We start from the raw sequence: 20,531 nt of genomic DNA, 5'->3' as shown, positions 1-20,531 counted from the left end.
ATTCTAAAATGTGAGACTGGTACCATATTAAATTGCATCAAGGGATCTGGAAGGAAAGGTTTCTTATGGCTCCAGGAAATCTAATTTTATATCTCTGCATCCTAAGAGATACTTTTTTTTCAAAATGACCCTCTACTCTGAAAGCTATCAAATTTCAGTTTATTGGATACATTGAAATTACTAATACATAATCTTTCTAAAACATCCTTCGTCTTCTGATACAAATAGATGGAGAGATATACCATGTTCTTGGATTAGAAGAATCAACATTGTGAAAATGACTCTACTACCCAAAGCAATCTACAGATTCAATGCAATCCCTATCAAACTACCACTGGCATTTTTCACAGAACTAGAACAAAAAATTTCACAATTTGTATGGAAACACAAAAGACCCCGAATAGCCAAAACAATCTTGAGAACAAAAAATGGAGCTGGAGGAATCAGGCTCCCTGACTTCAGACTATATTACAAAGCTACAGTAATCAAGACAGTTTGGTACTGGCACAAAAACAGAAATATAGATTAATGGAACAGGATAGAAAGCCCAGAGACAAACCCATGCAGATATGGTCACCTTATCTTTGATAAAGGAGGCAAGAATATACAGTGGAGAAAAGACAGCCTCTCCAAAAAGTGCTGCTGGGAAAACTGGACAGCTACATGTAAAAGAATGAAATTAGAACACTCCCTAACACCATACACAAAAATAAACTCAAAATGGATTAAAGACCTAAATGTAAGGCCAGACACCATCAAACTCTTAGAGAAAAACATAGGCAGAACACTCTATGACATAAATCACAGCAAGATCCTTTTTGACCTATCTCCTAGAGAAATGGAAATAAAAACAAAAATAAACAAATGGGACCTAATGAAACTTAAAAGCTTTTGCACAGCAAAGGAAACCATAAACAAGACGACCCTCAGAATGGAAGAAAATATTTGCAAATGAAGCAACTGACAAAGGATTAATCTCCAAAATATGCAAACAGCTCATGCAGCTCAATATCAAAAAAAAAAAAACCCAATCCAAAAATGGGCAGAAGACCTAAATAGACATTTCTCCAAAGAAGATATACAGATTGCCAACAAACACATGAAAGAATGCTCAACATCATTAATCATTAGAGAAATGCAAATCAAAACTACAATGAGATATCATCTCACACCAGTCAGAATTGCCATCATCAAAAAATCTACAAACAATAAATGCTGGAGAGGGTGTGGAGAAAAGGGAGCCCTCTTGCACTGTTGGTGGGAATGTAAATTGATACAGCCGCTATGGAGAATAGTATGGACGTTCCTTAAAAAACTAAAAATAGAACTACCATACGACCCAGCAATCCCACTATTGGGCATATACCCTGAGAAAACCATAATTCAAAAAGAGTCATGTACCAAAATGTTCATTGCAGCTCTATTTACAATAGCCAGGACATGGAAGCAACCTAAGTGTCCATCAACAGATGAATGGATAAAGAAGATGTGGCACATATATACAATGGAATATTACTCAGCCATAAAAAGGAACGAAACTGAGTTATTTGCAGTAGGTGGATGGATCTAGAGACTGTCATACTGAGTGAAGTAAGTCAGAGAGAGAAAAACAAATACTGTATGCTAACACATATATATGGAATCTAAAGAAAAACAAAACAAAATGGTCAGAGGAACCTAGCGGCAAGATGGGAATAAAGATGCAGACCTACTAGAGAATGGACTTGAGGATACGGGAGGGGGAAGGGTAAGCTTGGACAAAGTGAGAGAGTGGCATGGACATATATACACTACCAAACATAAAATAGATATCTAGTGGGAAGCAGCAGCATAGCACAGGGAGATCAGCTCAGTGCTTTGTGACCACCTAGAGGGGTGGGATAGGGAGGGTGGGAGGGAGGGAGATGCAAGAGGGAAGAGATATGGGGACATATGTATATGTATAACTGATTCACTTTGTTATAAAGCAGAAACTAACACACCATTGTAAACCAATTATACTCTAATAAAGATGTTTAAAAAAATAAAATAAAAAGTCCTTCAGTCTTAATGTATTTGCCTAGAGTTGCAAAAATGCGGTGTTAACATTGATATCAAAAACACTTTCAGCGAATTCCTAAACAGAAGCAAACACTCTCATCTAATATACTTCAAAACAATGTCTATAGACAGAGCAATATTGTTCCAATTCAAATGAAATCAAGCCAGGGGTTGCAGAGCTTCCTCAATGGAATCTAAGGGAATGGTAGTCAAGCCCTAAGCTTCAGAGGAAGTGAGAAGTAGATAAAGGTCTGATAAACTTTGTTCATTTATTTGCCTTTCCCCCCTTTTATTTGGTCTGTTGTCATCTAGAAAGGGATTGACGAGTATCTCAAAGCAGAAGATCAAGTGCAGGCGAGACCTTGCACTAATTTGCCTGGAACCCTACTTCATCTCTGCTCTGCCGCTGCGAGCTACAGGGCGAGAAACCACAACCCCCAAAAGGCCTTGCGGGCCTGGGGCGGGGCCGTCCCGTGGATTGGTTGTCCTGCATCTCCAGGCAAGGGATGATTGGCCAGCCCTGGGAATGGGGTGGGACTAAGGCAGTTGCGGGAATTAGAGCAGTGACAGGGCGAAGATCGCGGGCTGGCTGTTTAGGTCCAAACTCCAGCCCGCCGACTGGCACCGAGGCATTGAGAGAAACATGGCTCGGCCATACGTTTGCCTGCTGGCCCTGGCGGCTGTGCTGCTGCTAGGTATCGCCACCGTCTCCAGATCGAAGGGCCTGCGGGGCAAGGAGCATCGGAGGGCGCCGCGAATCCCTTCTCAGTTCAGCCAAGAGGAGCGCGTCGCAATGAAGGAGACTCTGAAAGGTGAACCTGGGTCCCCTTCACCACTTATTCTCATATATAGGTCGCTGTCTCCTCGGGCCAACCCGCGACTCCCTTCTCCTGCCACAGAGGTCGGCTACTCGAGCTCGAGCTCCGCAACACCCCGCCGCCGAGCCCTGGCCCCATTCACGGCACCTCGTGCCCGGCTTGGGGAGCCCATTCTTCTCCTGGACCTGGCTTCTGGGGACTCCAGCGTTCCCTGCCTACCCTGGAAGCTTCACCTTTGCCCTTATCCACCCTACCCCACCCCCACCTCCGCTTGCCTGGAGCATGGGGGTTGGCCGCAATCTGATCTCTTTTGGAAGAGGTGGCTGCCAGTGTGTCGGGGGGTCATCACTGCCTTGGGGAGGACGGGGCAGGGCAAAGAATCCCCCCAATTCCTGCCTGAAATCTCTGGCCCCACCCCTGCTGGAGGTTGGACTGAATACCCTCCTCCCTCATTTGGGGGGTGTTGCCCCATCACTGCCCAGCTCCTCTGACTGCCCCCTTGAATTCAGGCTGGGGGTACTGGTCACTGCCAATGTAGAACTTGCTGGAAGATGGGGATTCTTGCCCCTCTCCAGGTCTCCTCCTTAGGTGAAGTGATAAAGGAAGGGTCTAATGTCTTTTTAAATGGCACAATTTTAGGGGTCTGAGGGTGCAGTCCCTTAACCTGACACTGGAGGGGACCCCCAAAACTCTTCCCCCCACACTCGAGGTTTCTGTGTGGAGGGGGAGCAGGGAGATCTAAGCTGTGGTGTGAAAGGGTAGGGAGAGATGCTGGGGGTGAGGGTGCTGTGTTCTAGACCCCCCATATTATCCCAGTATCCCCTGCCCCCCCTTCCCTCACCCCATGCCCCCAATTCTGTGGCAAATCCAGATTGTGAAAATGTACAATAAATGTGTAATGAGTAAAAAAAAAAAATACAACAGCTTTTAACCTTTGAGAGTTTTCACTTGTTAAATCACTTAAGACTAAATGATCTGAATCTTATCTACAGATGAGGGAAATTGAAGTTTAGGTCAATTAAATGATCTTCCCCAGCACCCCACACCTCGGAGTAAGCACTGGGTGACAACATCTAGTGCCTGTAGTTTCTAGATGGCTCCAAAAAGAGGTGTGGGAGTGTTGCCGGCGTGTGAGATGTTCCTAATTTCTTCTCCTAAAGGACATCTCTCCCCTAGACCGCAAACCAAGGCTAAAAATTTATTTACCTTCCCAATCTGCGTTTTCCAGGAGAAAAGAAGAAAGTTTCTGTTGAGTGCTAGATCCTGTGGTATAATGAGATCCTTCCTCACCATTGGGCTTAACGCCAGTCTTTTCCCTTCCATTAAGTAATGGATTAAAAGAAACTGCCTACATAAACATGTGCCGGCAGATGCAAAAGCTAACCCTCGGTGTTAAATATAAATTGTGTTTGTGCTGGAGCGATAGGCCTGGGAGGCAGAGCAGGGCTTTCCCAAAGCATCATAGTATAAATAGTTCTCTGAAGGGCATTGGGCAGCAGCTCACCAGAGTCTCCCTGCACAAAAGAAAGCAAAAGCTAGATTAGAACCAAAAAAAGGGGCCTCATAGCAACATGGCTTAGAACGCTGAGCAGGGGACAAAACACCTGAGTTCAGATCTTGAGTCTGCCTCTCAATCTCATGCAGGCAGTTTGTTTAGTCTTTCTGAACCTTGGCTTCCCCACCTATGTGGTAGGCTATGACGCAGGGTTGATTCTTAGCAAAACTGAGTACAGAAGTCAGAGGCCCTCCCTTGACCTCAAGCTGCCCTGGGTGCATTTGTTCCCAGTGTTTTCAGACAGCCATCTAATCAAATAATTTCATGATCCATGTGTTTCTGCGCCCCTCCTCCCCCCCAACCCCCGCTGTTTGCATTTGATAGTGGAACTCTTTAAGAATGTAAAGCCTTCACCAAGGGATCAACCTAGTGGCAATTCAGCAACTGAGACTTCCGGGTAGAGTGGATGAGATTGTTTATGACTGAAGAGCTTGTTTGGGAGCTTCTAAATCCACCCCTTCCCAGGCATCATGTGCCCAAAAAGCTGGCCTTGGCTGAGAGAACAGTGAGACTCTGGATGAGCCAGTCTATGAGGAATAAGCCTACTCTCTGTACAGAAAAGCACACAAAGCTTCATTCTTGTAGGGACCCAGGACAGCGGGCTCCTTAGGTTCATTGAAGGGATGGTGGCTTCAGAGGCAGAGTGAGACCTTAGAAGCAATTTATAGCAGCTTCCCACTTAGGGTCAGGATATAAGATCTACTCCTGTCTGACCTCCCCCACCCCATCCCATCTTGGACTTTATTTTCCTTTAAGAACCACAGTAGCCTAAATAAATTCAAAGAACTTGAGTTTAAATCCCAGTTCTACTGCTTGTTTCTGGACAACCTTGAGCAGCTCACCTAATGCCTGTAAGCTTGTTTCCTCAGTTTCAAATAAGGGAAAACAACAGTGCCTACCTCAAAGGATTGTTTGGCCCTCCACAATAAGATAATGAATGCAAGAGAGCTTTATATGTACAGAGGGCTGTGGAAAAATCAATGGTTGTTATCATCTTCCATCTCTGACTCTGATAGGTGCCATCCAGATTCCAACAGTGTCTTTCAGCCCCGAGGAGCTCAACACGACAGCCCTGGCTGAGTTTGGAGAATACATTCATAAAGGTCAGCCACAAACTGTGCAAAAGGGGTAGGAGAGGTAGCGCTGGAGACACAGTGCTTTTACAAAGTGATAAAGAAGTTTAATTTGTGACTGGCCAAGGGCAACCTAATTTGAATGGGCCTCTTTTGACCAAAGTTTGTACATAGTGGGGAGCGATAGAAGGGAGAGTCTAGGAGTTAGAGTGGACACAGAGTAGAGACTATAGATTTGCCCTTTGAAGAACCAAGGCACATAGCTGTTGGGTTGGAGTTTGAACTCTCCCAATCTTTGCCCTAAATATATCAGTCAATAAATATAATCTAATCAAAAGGTAGGACTAGTAGTTTCCAGATCTAAGCCCCATGCTCCTCCCGCCCCTACCTCCATACACATACCTACAGCCCACACATGCGCACATTCCAACTACCCAAGCCCTACTCCAGATTCATTACTAACACATTTCTGAGCTTCTAGGCAGTCAACAGCTTTGAACTATCACATCAGTCCTCTCCCCCTTCCCCACTGCCCATGAGCTAAAGAAATATGGGTCAACAGAAAAAAGGAAACTTGGAGCTCCCCCTCCCCATAGAAAAAGCTCATGGAAAGTAGTGAGGCCACTTTCCTAAATCAAATAAAAAACAGCCCCCCTCAAGTCCCAGGTGGGAGGGGCTGGCAAAGGCACGGCAAGTAGCCCCCTCTCTAACACTCTGGGGACGGGTGGATCTGGGATCAATCCAACAGGCTGAAAGTCTTCACTAAATCGGAGATAAAAATCAGGAAAGAAATGAACAGTAACAGTAGACTAGATAAGCTGGCTGACAAGAAAAAAGCATATTCTTCATTTTTGTTTGTTTGTTTGTTTGTTTGTTTTTAGGTATCCACAGAGGTATATATGGATTCTTCCAACACAGCCCAGAGGGAGATCAAAGTTCTTTCTCCCATGTTTCTAAGGCCACCTGTGTTAATACTTATCTGTAACCGGAATAGTTGACCCTGGGAACACCCACACCTGCACACAAAATTGTGGCCATATGCTAGACAGAATAATCTTTTATCTCCATATAACACAAACATTAAAAGTATTGTTTTGTAAAAGAAAAATATCTCTGATTTTTTAATATATATATATATAGTGGTCATGTTTGGTTCCAAGTAATTTGGAAACTGGGGCCTATTATATTTAGAATTTAACATAGTCTTCGTCTTCGTCTCCGTCATCCTGTAACATGTATTTGTGACAACATTAGAGGTCAGACCAAGCCAGGTCTTGAGCTCTTATCTGTCATAATGGTGGGGTCTTGATATTCAGGTTATTACACAGTAATAGCACATTATAATATAGGGAAGAGGTATTTCAGAGATTGGGCAAATCAGAAATCAGACTGGCTTTGTGCCAGAAGGCTTCCTAAAGGAGGCTGCATGTTTTAAAGGGAAAAAAAAAAAGCAGGGAGAATCAAATGGTAGGAAAACCAAAGGCAACTGTTGAATCTGGCTTTCTCTCATTGCTTTTCATCTCTTTGTTTCTAGTCTTTCCTACTGTGTTCAAAACCAGCTTTATCCGGCATGAAGCTGTGGGAGAGTACAGCCACCTGTTCACTGTCCAAGGCTCGGACCCCAGCCTGCAGCCCTACATGCTCCTCGCTCACATTGATGTGGTGCCTGCCCCTGACGAAGGCTGGGACGTGCCCCCGTTCTCTGGGTTGGAGAGTGATGGCTTCATCTATGGTCGAGGCACACTGGACAACAAGAACTCTCTTATGGTCTTGAAACGCTGTGTTCCCTCTGCCTTGGAGTCCTAAAGATTAACCCAGGAGGGGGGTGCTTGGCTAAGCCCTGGGAGGCAGGAGGCTATGGTAGAAAGAACCTTGGCTTCAGGATACCTCGGTTCCAGTCATCAGTTTGTCACTTCCCTGGGCCCCGATTTCTCAAGTGTGAAATAGGGATTAGAGTAGATGATCCCCAGGTACCCTTTCAGCTCTGACATTGATAAATTTATGCTTTTCTCCAGGTGGTATAAGTTTCATGCAGAGCTCTGCTTCCCTACATCCCATCCCCTGGGACCATTTTAATTTGTTCTCTCCAAAGAGAGTCTATCACATCCTAGTCCCATCAGCCCTATTGCCAGCAGCCAAATGTCTCTGATGTGCATTGGTGACACACCTCAGAGAATAAGCCTTTCTCCTCTTCCATTGTCCTTCTGTCCCCCAGGCAATCCTGCAGGCCTTGGAACTTCTGCTGATCAGAAACTACATCCCCCGAAGATCTTTCTTCATTGCTCTGGGCCATGATGAGGAGGTAGAACCCGCTCATCCTATACCTATCTCTGGGTCCCCTACTGGGGGAGGGAGTATGCTTCACCCTGGTCTGGTTTGCTCCCCGGCTGCACTGTCTCCAGGATATGGCGTGGTAATTTGCCAACTTCTCTGTGTATCTGTCGCCAGAAATATCTAAGGACTTTGACCAAAATGCAGATGCCAGGGCTCTGTGCCATAGATCCGAATTTGTTGTTGTTGTTGTTGTTGTTGTTGTTTTAATTTTGTATTTATTTATGGCTGTGCTGGGTCTTCATTTCTGTGCGAGGGCTTTCTCTAGTTGTGGCAAGCGGGGGCCACCCTTCATCGCGGTGCGCAGGCCTTTCACTATCGCGGCCTCTCTTGTTGCGGAGCACAGGCTCCAGACGCGCAGGCTCAGCAATTGCGGCTCACGGGCCCAGCCGCTCCGCGGCATGTGGGATCTTCCCAGACCAGGGCTCGAACCCGTGTCCCCTGCATTGGCAGGCGGACTCTCAACCACTGCACCACCAGGGAAGCCCCCGAATTTGTTGTTTTTTAAAGACTTTTTTTCTTAAGAGCAGTTTTAGGTTCACAGCAGAAATGAGAAGATTCAGAGGTTTCCCTTATTTGCACGAATGCACAGCCTCCGCCAATATCAACATCCCCCACCAGAGTGGTACATTAGTTACAAATGATGAACCTACACATCATAATCACCCAAAGCTATAGTTTACATTAGGGTTCACTCTTGGTGTTGTACATTCTATGGGTTTGGACAAATGTATAATAACATATATGGTATTATTACGGTGTCATACATATTTTCACTGCCCTAAGAAGCCTCTGTGTTCTGCCAATTCTTCCCTCTCTCCTTCCCCCAAACCCTGGCAACCACTGATCTTTTTACTGTCTCTATAATTTTGTCTTTTCTAGAATGTTATATAGTTGGAATTATACAGTATATAGTCTTTTCAGATTGGCTTCTTTCACTTAGTGATATGCATAGATCTGAATTTTTAACAAACTCCCTGGTAATACCTGAGGCAGGCACGTAATCCATCAACTACACCTAGAGAAGGACTGGTGTGATGGGAAGAGAAATAACAGGGAGATCAACGAATGTGTTTTATTTCCAGTGATGCCACTTACTTTGACCCTGGGCAAATCACTTCACACTCTGGGTCCCAGTTTCTTCACTTGTGAAATGAGGGGCGTTGGGCCCTTCCATCTCTGACACTCCAGGATTCTGTGAGGCAGGATTGTCGAGGGCCCTGCCCCCCAGGAAGGAGCCTGGGTGGGGAGGCTCTGGGGCCCCCAGCTATGCTGGATGGGTCTCTGTGAGCTACCTCTGGAGGTCTGGCTGAGAAGGACTGTGGCTCTGGGTTCAATGTCTGCAGGTATCAGGGGTAAATGGGGCTCAGAAGATCTCAGCCCTGCTACAGGCAAGGGGCATCCAGCTAGCATTCATTGTGGATGAGGGGAGCTTCATCTTGGATGGTTTCATTCCCAACCTCCAGAAGCCCTTTGCCATGTGAGTAAAGCACCCCAGCCCCCAGCTTGGAAGGCGTTCTCACCCCATTAGAGTTGACCTCAGCCTGGTGTCTCTAGGCCATGCTGAAACAACTCTTTATTTTACTCCTCTTGCTTTAATCACCCCGATCTTCGACCAGGTCTGGGCTTCCCTTTCCCTTCCTCCTCTAGAGTAAATTTTGTTAAGCAGCATGAAGCTGACCTCCTGGCCCACCAGACACTGCACAGATGGGCCTGGGGCCTATGGGATCATTCAGGGTGGGAGGAGGTCAGGAGGGCCCTCTCTGACCCTCTCCTACAGGGTTTCAGTCTCCGAGAAGGGTGCAATTAACCTTATGCTGCAAGTAAACATGACTCCAGGCCATTCTTCAGCTCCTCCAAAGGAAACAAGCATTGGCATCCTCGCAGCTGCTGTCAGCCGGTAAGCAATTCCTGGCCCTGCTCCCTTGCCAGACTCAGGCTGGAAGACCTGGCACTTTCCCACTTTGAGTTTGAGGAAGCTAAGCTTCTTGTCCTGAAGCTGGGCTGAGAAGCCACCATGGGGGCTGCAGGAAGGACAGTGGGTTAGATGTCAGAAGAGGATCTATCCATTATGGCAAGTAAGGGCCAGCAGACAAAAGCTAGGTTAGGTAGCTGGAATAGTCCAAAGTCCAGGCCTGAAGTTAGAGCTCACAAGCTGGAAAAGAACTGTCTAAATTCTCCACCTGCCCTGGCAAGATAACTAAGGTAAATAAAGGCTGCTGACTGTGGGTGAGGAGAGCAGAGTCTGTAACAGCAGAGCTTACCTCTGGCCGGTTTTCTTGCAGAGTAGGAAGAAGAATTATATTCATTCAGTTAAATATTTAACTGTCTACCATGTTCAAGACTTTGTGCCCAGTGATGGGCATACAGACAGTCCCTTTCCTCTAGGAACTCAACAGTTAGCGGAAGAGACTGACAATTTTGCTGCAGTGTGGTAGGTGCAACGAGTGGGGGTGCCTACCTTGGGCTTGGTAGACAGGGACACCTCCTGCTGGTGGAGCAGAGGTAGCCCTACTTGTGCTTTGAGATCTTGGAACGGTTGGATTGGTGGAGGTGATGGGGAGGTGAGTGGGAGACCTCCTGGCCAGGCCTGTTGAAACATCCTATCTCTATCTCTCTCCTTCTCTTCAGACCGCTGGTCTTAGACTGAGTTGGGTGAGTCTTGAGAGCTCCATTTCTCTTCCAGACTGGAGCAGACACCAATGCCAAACATGTTTGGAGGCGGGCCATTGAAGATGGCACTGCAGCAGCTGGCAAATGAGGTGTGAGAAGGAGTCTCGCAGACCCCTTGTCAGCTGTGGAAGAGGAAGAAAGGGTGGCAGAGAAGTTGCCTTTCGAGTAATAAAGGAGCCCTACTGCTGACCAGTGCTCTGCCCATTCTCACCTGTTCCCAGCCTGTGGCTGAGCCCAAGATGCAGGGATCCAGCTTGTTCTTTGGGGCTGTTGGTGCTCAGGCTGAGAACCTGAGACCTAACATCGGGCACCCTGAGGGAGCTGGTTCCCACTCATCCTTGAGGCTACTGCCAAGTGCCCTCAAGGCAGATCTAAAGTAGGGAGAGACCCAGGCCCCAGAACAGTGAGCCTGTTATGCTGACCCCTCTGAAATCCTGCTGACCTGCTGCTTTCCCTTTCAGTTTCCCTTCCCTGCCAACATAGTCTTGAGCAACCTGTGGCTATTTCAGCCCCTTGTAAGCAGGTAAAGTTTTATCTTTCTGTCCCTCATATCCCCCACCCCAAACCTACCCACTTCCCAGTCCCCTCTCTTTGGCTTAACTGGGCCTGGCTAACCATCCCTCAGCCACCAGACACTACATCTAATCCGTACATAGGACATCCCTCCTGGTCTTAAAGATCTCCAAGGTTCGGGAAAGGGGGTAATCCAACAACCCATTCTTTCTTTCCATTGTACAATGTCTTACCTTAGTCCTTCTGCTTTAGGTTGATGGAGAGGAATTACATAACCAATGCGCTAGTCAGGACCACCACGGCACTCACCATGTTCAACGCAGGGGTCAAGGTAACACCACCTGATTCCTCCCACACATCCCTCCATCCCTTGGCTTTATCTCCTGGCTTCTCCTTCCTTCTCTGGTTACAATTTGAATAGTAGGAAGGCCCAGTGCTGAACTGTCCTGTGTCATCAGATGGGTAAGCCTCAGGAGCAAGGGTTCTAGCTGACGTCTATAAACTCCGTGAAATTGCTGGCCAAGTTTCATATATGTGCATTTCAGGGGCTCCCCTCAGGTTCTCTGGGTCTGTACCCCTTCAAAAAAACAACCATTACACTGGTGTGAAGAGGCATTATTTGGGAGTTAATTCTTGTGACCTATACTCATTCAACATGTAATATATTAATTTAGCATTTTGGTCACGTAGGCTAAAGATTCCCAACCTCCCTACCACCTTTTTGTTATTCTTCCTCATATTTTGAAAGATTTATTCACCTCACAGATTTAATGAATGATGAATATATTTTCCCCTAGTGTTACCCTGAATTGAATGAGAGAAACTCACCTGCCATTTTAAAAATCTATAACTTAATTTAAAAAAAAAAATCTATAACATTTGTGATATACATAACACTTAAAATACATACACTGTCATTCCCCAAAATACAGTAAATATTGGGTGGCCTTTGCAAACGTAAATTCTTTGAGGTTTACTTTTTTTTTTGGCCATGCAGCGAGGCTTGTGGGATCCTAGTTCCCCGACCAGGGATCAAACCCCGGCCCTCAGCAGTGAGAGCGTGGAGTCCTAACCACTGGACCACCAGGGAACTCCCGAGGTTTACATTTTATAGAAATAAGTTTCAGGTGAACCAATACTTTGATAATTTTTTTTCCAGGAACTACTTTTCAGCAAATTGGTCTACTTCCAGTTGGACCAGCCAGTAAGGGGCTTGTCTGTTTGAACTAGCCACGCTAGCTCGCCTGGGCTGAGGCCTTTCTGAAATCTGGAAAGGAGTTAGACCATTCCAGTTTCTACCAGTACCACCAGCACAACTTCAAGGAACACCATTCACCTAGAATACAGTGTGGCCTTGTGGAGCCCTGGTACTGTGCAGCCCGGGTTAAATGTAAGCGAATCGTGTCTCAGAATTCACTCCTGATGTAACTGACTGGAGTATCTGGCATGTCAGCCAGGCCCGAGCTGGCTTCACCAGCTGCCTAGAGAGTTCACCAAAATAACAGTACTGTGTCCTTGCATTTGAATGGTGTTTTTATCTGTCCAGAATACTTTCACATTTGTTATTCCATTTGGTCCTCCTAACAGAGGATTATTGCCCCGATTGCCAGTTGAAAGACAGAGGCACAAAGAGGTTGTCATTATTCAAAATCACATGGCTAATTTATAACAGCCAGTTCTCCTGTCCCTAGTCTGGTGCTTTTTTGCACCATACCAGTTCAAAGAAAGATAACGCAATTGGGGAATCTCTTCTCTCACGACCTCTTGGGGAAAATTCCCTCCATAGCTTAACTCTCTTCTCCAATTAGTCTTGGGTTTTTCCTGGTCAAACAGAGAACAGAGTCAAATTTTGCAGTTGGATGTGGGAAATCACTGTCACCATTGCCACCACCATTACCATGATCACCCCCCTCAGGGCCATGATGGGGCCTCAGATGCTCTGGGTGCCCTATCCTGAGTAAGGACTAACGCTGACCGCTGCAGAAATGTCCTGGGTGCCCTGGGAAAGAGCACACACAGAAGACTGCCAGTGGCACTGCATGGGGCCAAAGCAGAGGTGTCCGTGCGGTCCCAGACAAAGCAGTCTTGCTCTGAGCATCTCTCTGTGACCCCCTCCAAGACCAAGAAGCATGAAAGTCTGGCCTGAAGCAGAGACACACCTCTAGCGTTGAACACATGTCAAGGGCCCAGAGAAGACAGGGGCTGACTGAAAAACTTAAGGCTTGGATTTTTCAATCAAATCAGCTTCCTCTCCCCCTGCAGGTGGTAGTTGGCACTTCCTGGGAGGGGTCAGGTGCGGGGGACTTGAGGTCGGCTCAGCCAGGATTTGTGGCTCTCTCTCTAGGTGAATGTCATCCCCCCTGTGGCCCAGGCCACCATCAACTTCCGAATTCATCCTGCACAGACAGTCCAGGAGGTATGTACCATGTGTTCCTGACAACTGAGTCAGCATCAGTGAGATGTGTCTGTCGGGACTGGGGTGGAGCTGCAATCCCAGGGCTGGCCCAGGCTCTCATTTGTTCAATGATTTTTCAAAGGCTTCCTATGTGCCAGGTGCTTGGCTGGGAGATAGGAGATCTCTGGCTTGGGGGAGCTTGGAGTCTAGGGGTGGGAGATGAATGATAATAATAAGTGACAAATAGGAAATGATAACAATAGTAGCAAACACAGACAGTGAACTTTCTGTGCTCTTGGCACTGTTCTCAGGTAGACACATACTCATTTAATCCCTACAACCACTCTATGAAGTAGGAAATGTATTATCCTCATTTAACAGGGAAAACAGAGGCACAGATCAACAGAGGAGGTAAAAAACATGCCCAGGATTATACATCCAGCACTAGTTCTGGAGTCTGTGCTTTTAGCCACTACACTATACTAGGATTATAACAAATAGGGATGAACAAATTACCACAGGACCAGTGCAAAGAAGGGGGCTGGTGCTACCTCTGGGGATCAAGAAAGTCTTTTGTGATCACTAGAAATTTGAACTGGGACTTAAAGACAAATAGGACTTTGCTAGAAGTAAGACATTCAGAGTACAGCTAAAATAAAGTCTAAAGAGTTGGATAACTTGGGGGAGAAGTAATGGAAGATGAAAATGGAGCTATAGTTTGGGGATCAAGGCCTTGTATGCCATGCCGAGGAGTCTGGACTCTAATCTGCGGACAAAAGGGAACTGTCAGAGGTCTTCAAGTAGGGCTGTGATAGACTCAGATTCTCTTTTAGGGAGACAGTGCTAGCGGTGATGCTGAGGAAGCCCTGGAGTAAGAAGAAACAGTTAAGCTGTTGCAACATCTCAGGCAGTGGGTATAGAGGTTTGAACTAAGGCTGTGGTCATGGGGTGAAGAAGGTACCCACCAGAGGTGGGTGTGAGAGTTGGGTTCAGCAGGGTGCTGTGTGTAATGGATGTGGGGTGAGTGAAAGGCAGGACGGCCCCACGGTTTTAAACCTGGGTAGTTGGCCAGGTGCTGATGCCTTTAACCAAGATTGGGAATTCAGGAAGAAGAGCGAGTTCACAGAGGAATATAAGGGTTTAGAAATTTGAGAAGCTTCTAATATATTAATAGGCAAGTATAAATACCTCAGATCTAGAGAAAGAATGAAATAGAGATAGAGGCTGGAGTATTATTAATTGAAACCTCAACAGCCAATAAAAGCCCATGGGAAGGGTGTGTGAAGTTTGGAGAGAAGAGGGTTGCAGACAGCGCCTTGCAATGTTCTGCTATGAACATCAATTTTAAAATTATAAAAATGAATGTGTAATTGCAAACCATGATGAGTGCTATGAGGAAAGGGGGCCAGGTGCTATCACAGAATATAACAAGGAACCAGACCTTGTCTGTGGGGTCAGGCAAGGCTTCCCTAAGGATGTGATATTTGAACTGAAAGCTAAAGGGTGAAAAGAAATACACAGAATGTTTGACATCTGTAGGAAAGGCTAGCTTATTTAAACATCAGGTTGAGCTAAAAAGAATTTAGAAGGTAAATCTGATCCTTCTGAAAAGGATCAAAAAAGGCAACCTAACAACTGTCAGATGAATAATATGTTCCAGGATTAAGCAAGGTAAGGGTCAGGTCATCGAGGGTCCGCCACATTTAGCCTTCTGTGGTCCTTTGTCCCTGGGGCCTTCCCTATGGAGGATGTTGTGTGTCCTCACACAGGGTGGGAGGCACACCCCTCATTGCAGGGCTTGGGGGGATGAGTTGACAGCCTGCCCAGAGTCACCCAGCATTGGCAGGGAGCTGGGACAGTGTAAGCCCTGGGCTCTGCTGCTTTTCATCCAGTGCCAACCTTTGTCCTCTCCCTGGGGACTCATGGGACCAGGAAATCACTGAATTCCCCTAACTGAGCTTCTTTCCACCAGTTTTTTTCCATCCTCATTCCAACTCCATGCCCTTTCCATGGGCTGTTTTCCACCAGCTGGGGCTTTCATCTCCCTGGGTTCTGGCATTCTTCCCTCCTCTCCAGTCCCCTGCCACAGTGGCCTTCCTTCCCAGCCTATCTCGTGAAATCTCCGGAATCCTCAGGCCCATCCTGCTCACCTGCCCCAGGGAGGAATGCAAAGCCCCTGTTATCCCGAAAGCACACAGCACCTCTTTGTCCAGGTCATTCCTCTCCCTCGTGCCCCGATTCCATGCATCAGGGACACTCCCTGCTGGTCTGAGGGCCGAGGGTGCAGAGCCTTGCGCTGGATCCGATGGAAACATAAATGGCTCCCAGAGCCCTCTTCCTCCATCTTTAGCTGGTCTCTCCCATGTCGTGGATGTAGATAGGTCTCCGGCACCCATCTGTGAGGAACAAGAGCCTTCAGAAATGTAACAGGCTACCATGTAGAAAGTTTGTTCTGCAGGGGCCTCAGGGAGTAGAAATAAGGCCACTGGGAGATGCTTCAGGGAGCCCCCACTTAAAGGAGAGTTTTGGAGTACGGCACCTTGGATGGTAATGAGCTTCTCAGAGGCTGGATATCCACCTATCTAGAGTGTTTTACAGAAAATTCCTTTCTTCCTTCATTTATTCATTCACCAAGTGTTTATTGAGTGACCGCTATGGGCTAGACATTCTTCCAAGCAGTTGGGAAAATGGTGAACAAGCCAACATTCCCATTCTAAAGGGGCTTAGGTGCTAGTGGGTAGAGACAGCAATAAGCAAGTAATCAAATAAATGAACAAGTAGAAGAAGTAGGTACCACAAAGAAAATCATAGGATGATGTGTCACAAAGCAGTCGTGAGGTAGGAGTGGAACAGTGAGCAGCTTTAATACAGTGGTCAGTCCTCTCTCAGGGGGCATTTACACTGAAACCCAAGAAGGAGCAAAGGCCTGGGGACAGCACTCAGGCAGCCAGAGCACAGGCCTCTAATCTCAACAGAGGTGAAATCCTGCTGATGTGTCTTGTACTATTTTATCCTGTGGACTATACAGAATATTTTAAAAATAAATAAAAAGAGGTGGGGGGAGGTTAGATGCTACAGGAAGCCATATCTCAGTTCATTATTAGGAAGACATTCATAACAGGGTTGTTCAAAGGTGGAATATATTAAAACACATGACGGTGAGCTTTCCGCCACTGGAAATATTCAAGGACAAGCTGGTGACAGCCTGTCATAGACGTTCTAATGAACAGCCTTTCAGTAGGATAGAAGCTGGTCTTGCTAACTCTAAAGACCTTACTAATTTTAAGTACACATTGTCCTTGCCTTCAACGAATTTATCATTCACTTGAGAGGAAAATACAGCTTCGCATAAAATAGAAAAGAGCTCAGAGAAATGAGGGATCAATGTGCTCTACAGTGACCTTTGAGGTCCCTCTTACCTTTGATGAGTCCCTCCTCTTAGTCCCATCCTTGTGCCTCTGATTATTGCCCAGGGTGGTCCCTCCATTCTAAACAGGCAAATAACAGCTAACATACATTGAGTGCCAGGAACCAGCCTAAGCACGTTACATATATTCCAGTAGTGGTAACAACCACCTTACCAGGTAGGTGCTACTATTATCCTTCTGTTAACAGACGAGCAAGCTGAGACACAGAGGTTAAGGAGCTTGCCAAACATCACACAGCAATAAGTGGCTGTCTGTGGCACAAAGTTTGGTGTTACTCCTCAGTTTTTGTACATGCCCCTCTCCATGCTCAGACTGCCTCTTGCCTCTTCTCCATCAGTTTCGTATCCTTCCTTCAAATTCTGGCTCAAAATTCATACCACAAAGGAATCCATCTTAAATGAACACCACCCTCTTTCTGGCTCTACTCCACGCCACCTCAACCTGTAGGTACTTTGGAAGCAGTAAAGCATCATCCCTGTGAAGTCAGACCACGTTCGGATACCCAGCCCAGCAATACTAACTGGATAAACCTTGGGCAAGCTCCTTAATGAGACAACTCCCATTATTATTATTTTTATTGGTTCACATCTTTTAAAATGTGTGTATCCAACATTCATTGCATGCCTTTTATGTTCTTCATACTGGAAATATAGAAATGAGGTGTTTGGGTCAGGACCTATCCTAACAGCTGGTGGGAAACCTGGGCTCTTGTGCTCATTGAGAGTGGTCGATTCTGTGTGCCGTCTTCAATTTCTGGAGGCAGGAACCTTTAAGTAAGTTGGCACAGGGAGCAGCAGACACTTCTGCGGATGACTTCAGGAACCTTCCAGTGGGTCAAGAATATATCCAGACTATATATTAATTCTTGTAGCAGAGTATTAGGGACATAAGTGCTAGAGTGAAAATAAGCTCTGACAAGTGAGTTGGCTCCTACCCCTAATCCAACAGCAGGGAATTTGGTTTGGTTTAAATGGTGGTTTCTAAGCCAGAAGTAGGAACCCTCATTTTCTTCCCAGACTCAGCTCATAGCATGCTTCTAGGGGACACTGACCTAAAAGTGGTCCTCTTGAGATAATACCCCCCAATTATGAGACAGACACTCCCCTTTCTAGGGCAGAGACAGTTCTAAAACAACTGCTGATCAGATGGGTTGAGACTAGTGCTGGGGCTTTCCCTGGGTGGCTGAGTGGGCTTGGGGGGGCCACCCTAAGTCAGCTGCCTGGTCCATTCCCACATGGCTCCACGTGACCCAATCCTCAGGGTCTGGTCTACATCCTGCCTGGGACCAGGACTTTTGCTGAGTTCAGCTCTAGTCATTTCAGACTGAATTTTCTAGAAGCTTCCTCAGGTTCCTTCCTGAGGAAAGGAGGCACAGAGAGAAAACTTTAATACCAGTCCCCCAACTCCTGACTTCTTGTCTGTTGAGTTCATCTTCCTGGCTCCAGTGCAGTTGGTTGCAAAGAGGAAGCAGGGATGCCCAGAGAGAAGAAAGAAAGAAAGTATATGACCCTGTCACCACCTGTCAGAGACTCTCCCAGGCTGAAGTGAGGTCATCACATCTATCCCCCTGTCTCAAGATGGTTGAGATTTCCACTGTGCTGTCTCTTCTACATTTTCACCCAGCCCGTGGTTCTCAACCCAAGGGAAAGGACCCAATTTCCTGATTTTCCAATCCCCCACCTGCCTCTTGGCTGTAAGGCAACCTCCCAAATATTTAACCTAAATCTACCATGCTGTAGATTTCCAGGAAGACCAGCCCTTCTATCTCCTACAACCAGTCGGCTGAAATTGAGGTCCCAGTGCCAAAATGAGTCTCCTCTGTAAACTCCAGGGCTCTGCCTTGCTGGGGAGAAATCAAGACTGTTTAAATTCATACGGTACTTGGATAGCAGATTAATAAATCGAACTCCCTTTGTTTCCTCCCTCAAGGTCCTAAAACTAGCCAAGGACATTGTGGCTGACGACCGGATCCAGTTCCACGTGTTGAATGCCTTTGACCCCCTGCCTGTCAGCCCCTCTGATGATCAGGCCTTGGGCTACCAGCTGCTCCGCCAGACCATACAGTCTGTCTTCCCGGAAGTCAACATTGTTGCCCCAGGTAATGACTTCATCAGCTGTGGCTGGGGGGAGGGGGGGCTGGAACTGTATCCTGTCTAATATCCACTGCCCCACCCCCACCCCAGCTGTTCAGCCTGGAAACAGCTGGCTGCTTCCTCTCCTGATGGGACTGGAACTGTATTTTCCCCTCTCAGTAGAAGTGAAAAAGCAAACAGGAAAGGATCAGAAACAATAAATTAGGTCAGCCAAGCCTGGGTCCTTGCTTAACCTAGGCCAGCCAGTCTGGCAGGGAGGAGAGGATCAGCTCCGATTCCCCCTCCTCTGGAGGAACCACCGAGGGGGCCAGGTTCCCCATCTGGTTCTGATCCATTCTAGGATAGCAGTTCAGCAACAGAGCTCAAAATCCGCAGCCCAGAAACTCCTCCTGGCTGTACCATCTGAATAAACCCCCTTCACCTCTCCCGGTAGCAGCGCCTCTACGCCCCTTTCCCAGTCTTCTGGCGTACCTTCCAAGTCTATGCTGTATAGACAGTGGTTCTGAAATTTAAGAGGAGAAGAGGATCACCTAGGGAATTATTAAAATGCAGATTACCTGGACCCACTCCCAAAGATTCAGGTTAACCAGCTCTGGAGAGGACACTGGAATCTGCCTTTTTAACAAATACCCCAGGGGATTCTGACACCGGAATGATGACTGACCACAGTTTGAGAATCTGTGGTCTGTGATGTGAGGAAGAGATGCTCTGATGTGAAGACCTGTGTTCACTTTCCTTTTTTCTAGCTTTAATCATGGATTCTCTCATTTTCTAAGCTAATATTAATGCTTAGGACCTGCCCCTGTGCTAGGCATGGGCCCTTAAAGAGATTACAGTGAAATTCTGCACCCATAAGCTCCTCGGGTGTGGGGAAAAAGAGCAGCCTTGTTTTTTTAATCAACTTAAATCTGACCCACTCCTCAGAAATTCAACCTCAGACATTACTGAAGCTTCCAAGAACCGCCACCACCACCTTGAGTCAGGCCCTTGGGGTCTTACGCGACAGCATAGCATCAGGGTCCCTTAGTCTGTGGTCATCGGTCCTTGTGGTTGCCTCTGAGACATCCATTGTCCTGGCCACAGGGTCACTTCAGGTTGCAGATTTCCTCTGATTCCCTGGCCTGTCTGGGGGGTGAGATCTTTGACTCTAGACCCAAGAACACACCCTGAATGTACCCTCTGAGATTTGCCACCTGCTTGGACTCCTGCCACAGAGCAGGGCCTGGGTCCCCACCATCTAGGAACCCTGGCTTGCACACTCCCAGATTCTCCTCTCTTGGCCCTCAAAGGCTCCCTACCTTACCCTCTCCTTTCTGGGGCACCTGCCATAATCCCATCGACAGAGTTGGGCTTTTACAGAATAAAGATAGGCAGGCATCAACTGGCAGAAATCCCCAAAGCCAGGAATTGTGAAGGGGCTGATTATACATTTAAAACCAGGAGTGGAAAGTAGAACAAAACACAAATTACCATCCCAGATCATCCCACCACACTTTAACTGATGTTCCAGGGGGTCTTTTTTCAAAGAACACTCCTACTGGGGAATGGGGTGACCTGCTACCTTCAGGAGAGTGGGACACTAGAGAGTATCCTGGGACTTTCCAAACCTGAA

The 20,531-nt window shown here is 46.8% G+C and overlaps 1 protein-coding gene across 3 annotated transcripts in view; it reads left to right on the top strand.

Moving 5' to 3' along the window:
• The first annotated feature begins 2,594 nt into the window (after positions 1-2,594).
• The window catches only part of PM20D1 (peptidase M20 domain containing 1), a 33,231-nt gene continuing 15,294 nt past the window's right edge, over positions 2,595-20,531 (top strand). For 2 of the 3 annotated variants that reach the window (XM_057531630.1, XM_057531628.1), the window contains exons 1-11: positions 2,595-2,852; positions 5,430-5,516; positions 7,021-7,253; positions 7,702-7,788; positions 9,164-9,297; positions 9,598-9,717; positions 10,504-10,579; positions 10,952-11,013; positions 11,256-11,334; positions 13,348-13,419; positions 18,756-18,924. In XM_057531630.1, the coding sequence (XP_057387613.1) occupies positions 2,684-2,852; positions 5,430-5,516; positions 7,021-7,253; positions 7,702-7,788; positions 9,164-9,297; positions 9,598-9,717; positions 10,504-10,579; positions 10,952-11,013; positions 11,256-11,334; positions 13,348-13,419; positions 18,756-18,924 (1,288 nt within the window). In that variant the 5' untranslated portion in view covers positions 2,595-2,683. The remainder of the gene's footprint in view (positions 2,853-5,429; positions 5,517-7,020; positions 7,254-7,701; positions 7,789-9,163; positions 9,298-9,597; positions 9,718-10,503; positions 10,580-10,951; positions 11,014-11,255; positions 11,335-13,347; positions 13,420-18,755; positions 18,925-20,531) is intronic. The other variant, XM_057531629.1, reaches the window with a different exon arrangement.

The sequence above is a fragment of the Balaenoptera acutorostrata genome, chromosome 1, assembly GCF_949987535.1.
Source record: "Balaenoptera acutorostrata chromosome 1, mBalAcu1.1, whole genome shotgun sequence".
NCBI classification, from domain to species: domain Eukaryota; kingdom Metazoa; phylum Chordata; class Mammalia; order Artiodactyla; family Balaenopteridae; genus Balaenoptera; species Balaenoptera acutorostrata.
Note: the sequence above shows the minus strand (reverse complement) of the source record. Positions and strands in the feature narration are given on the sequence as shown.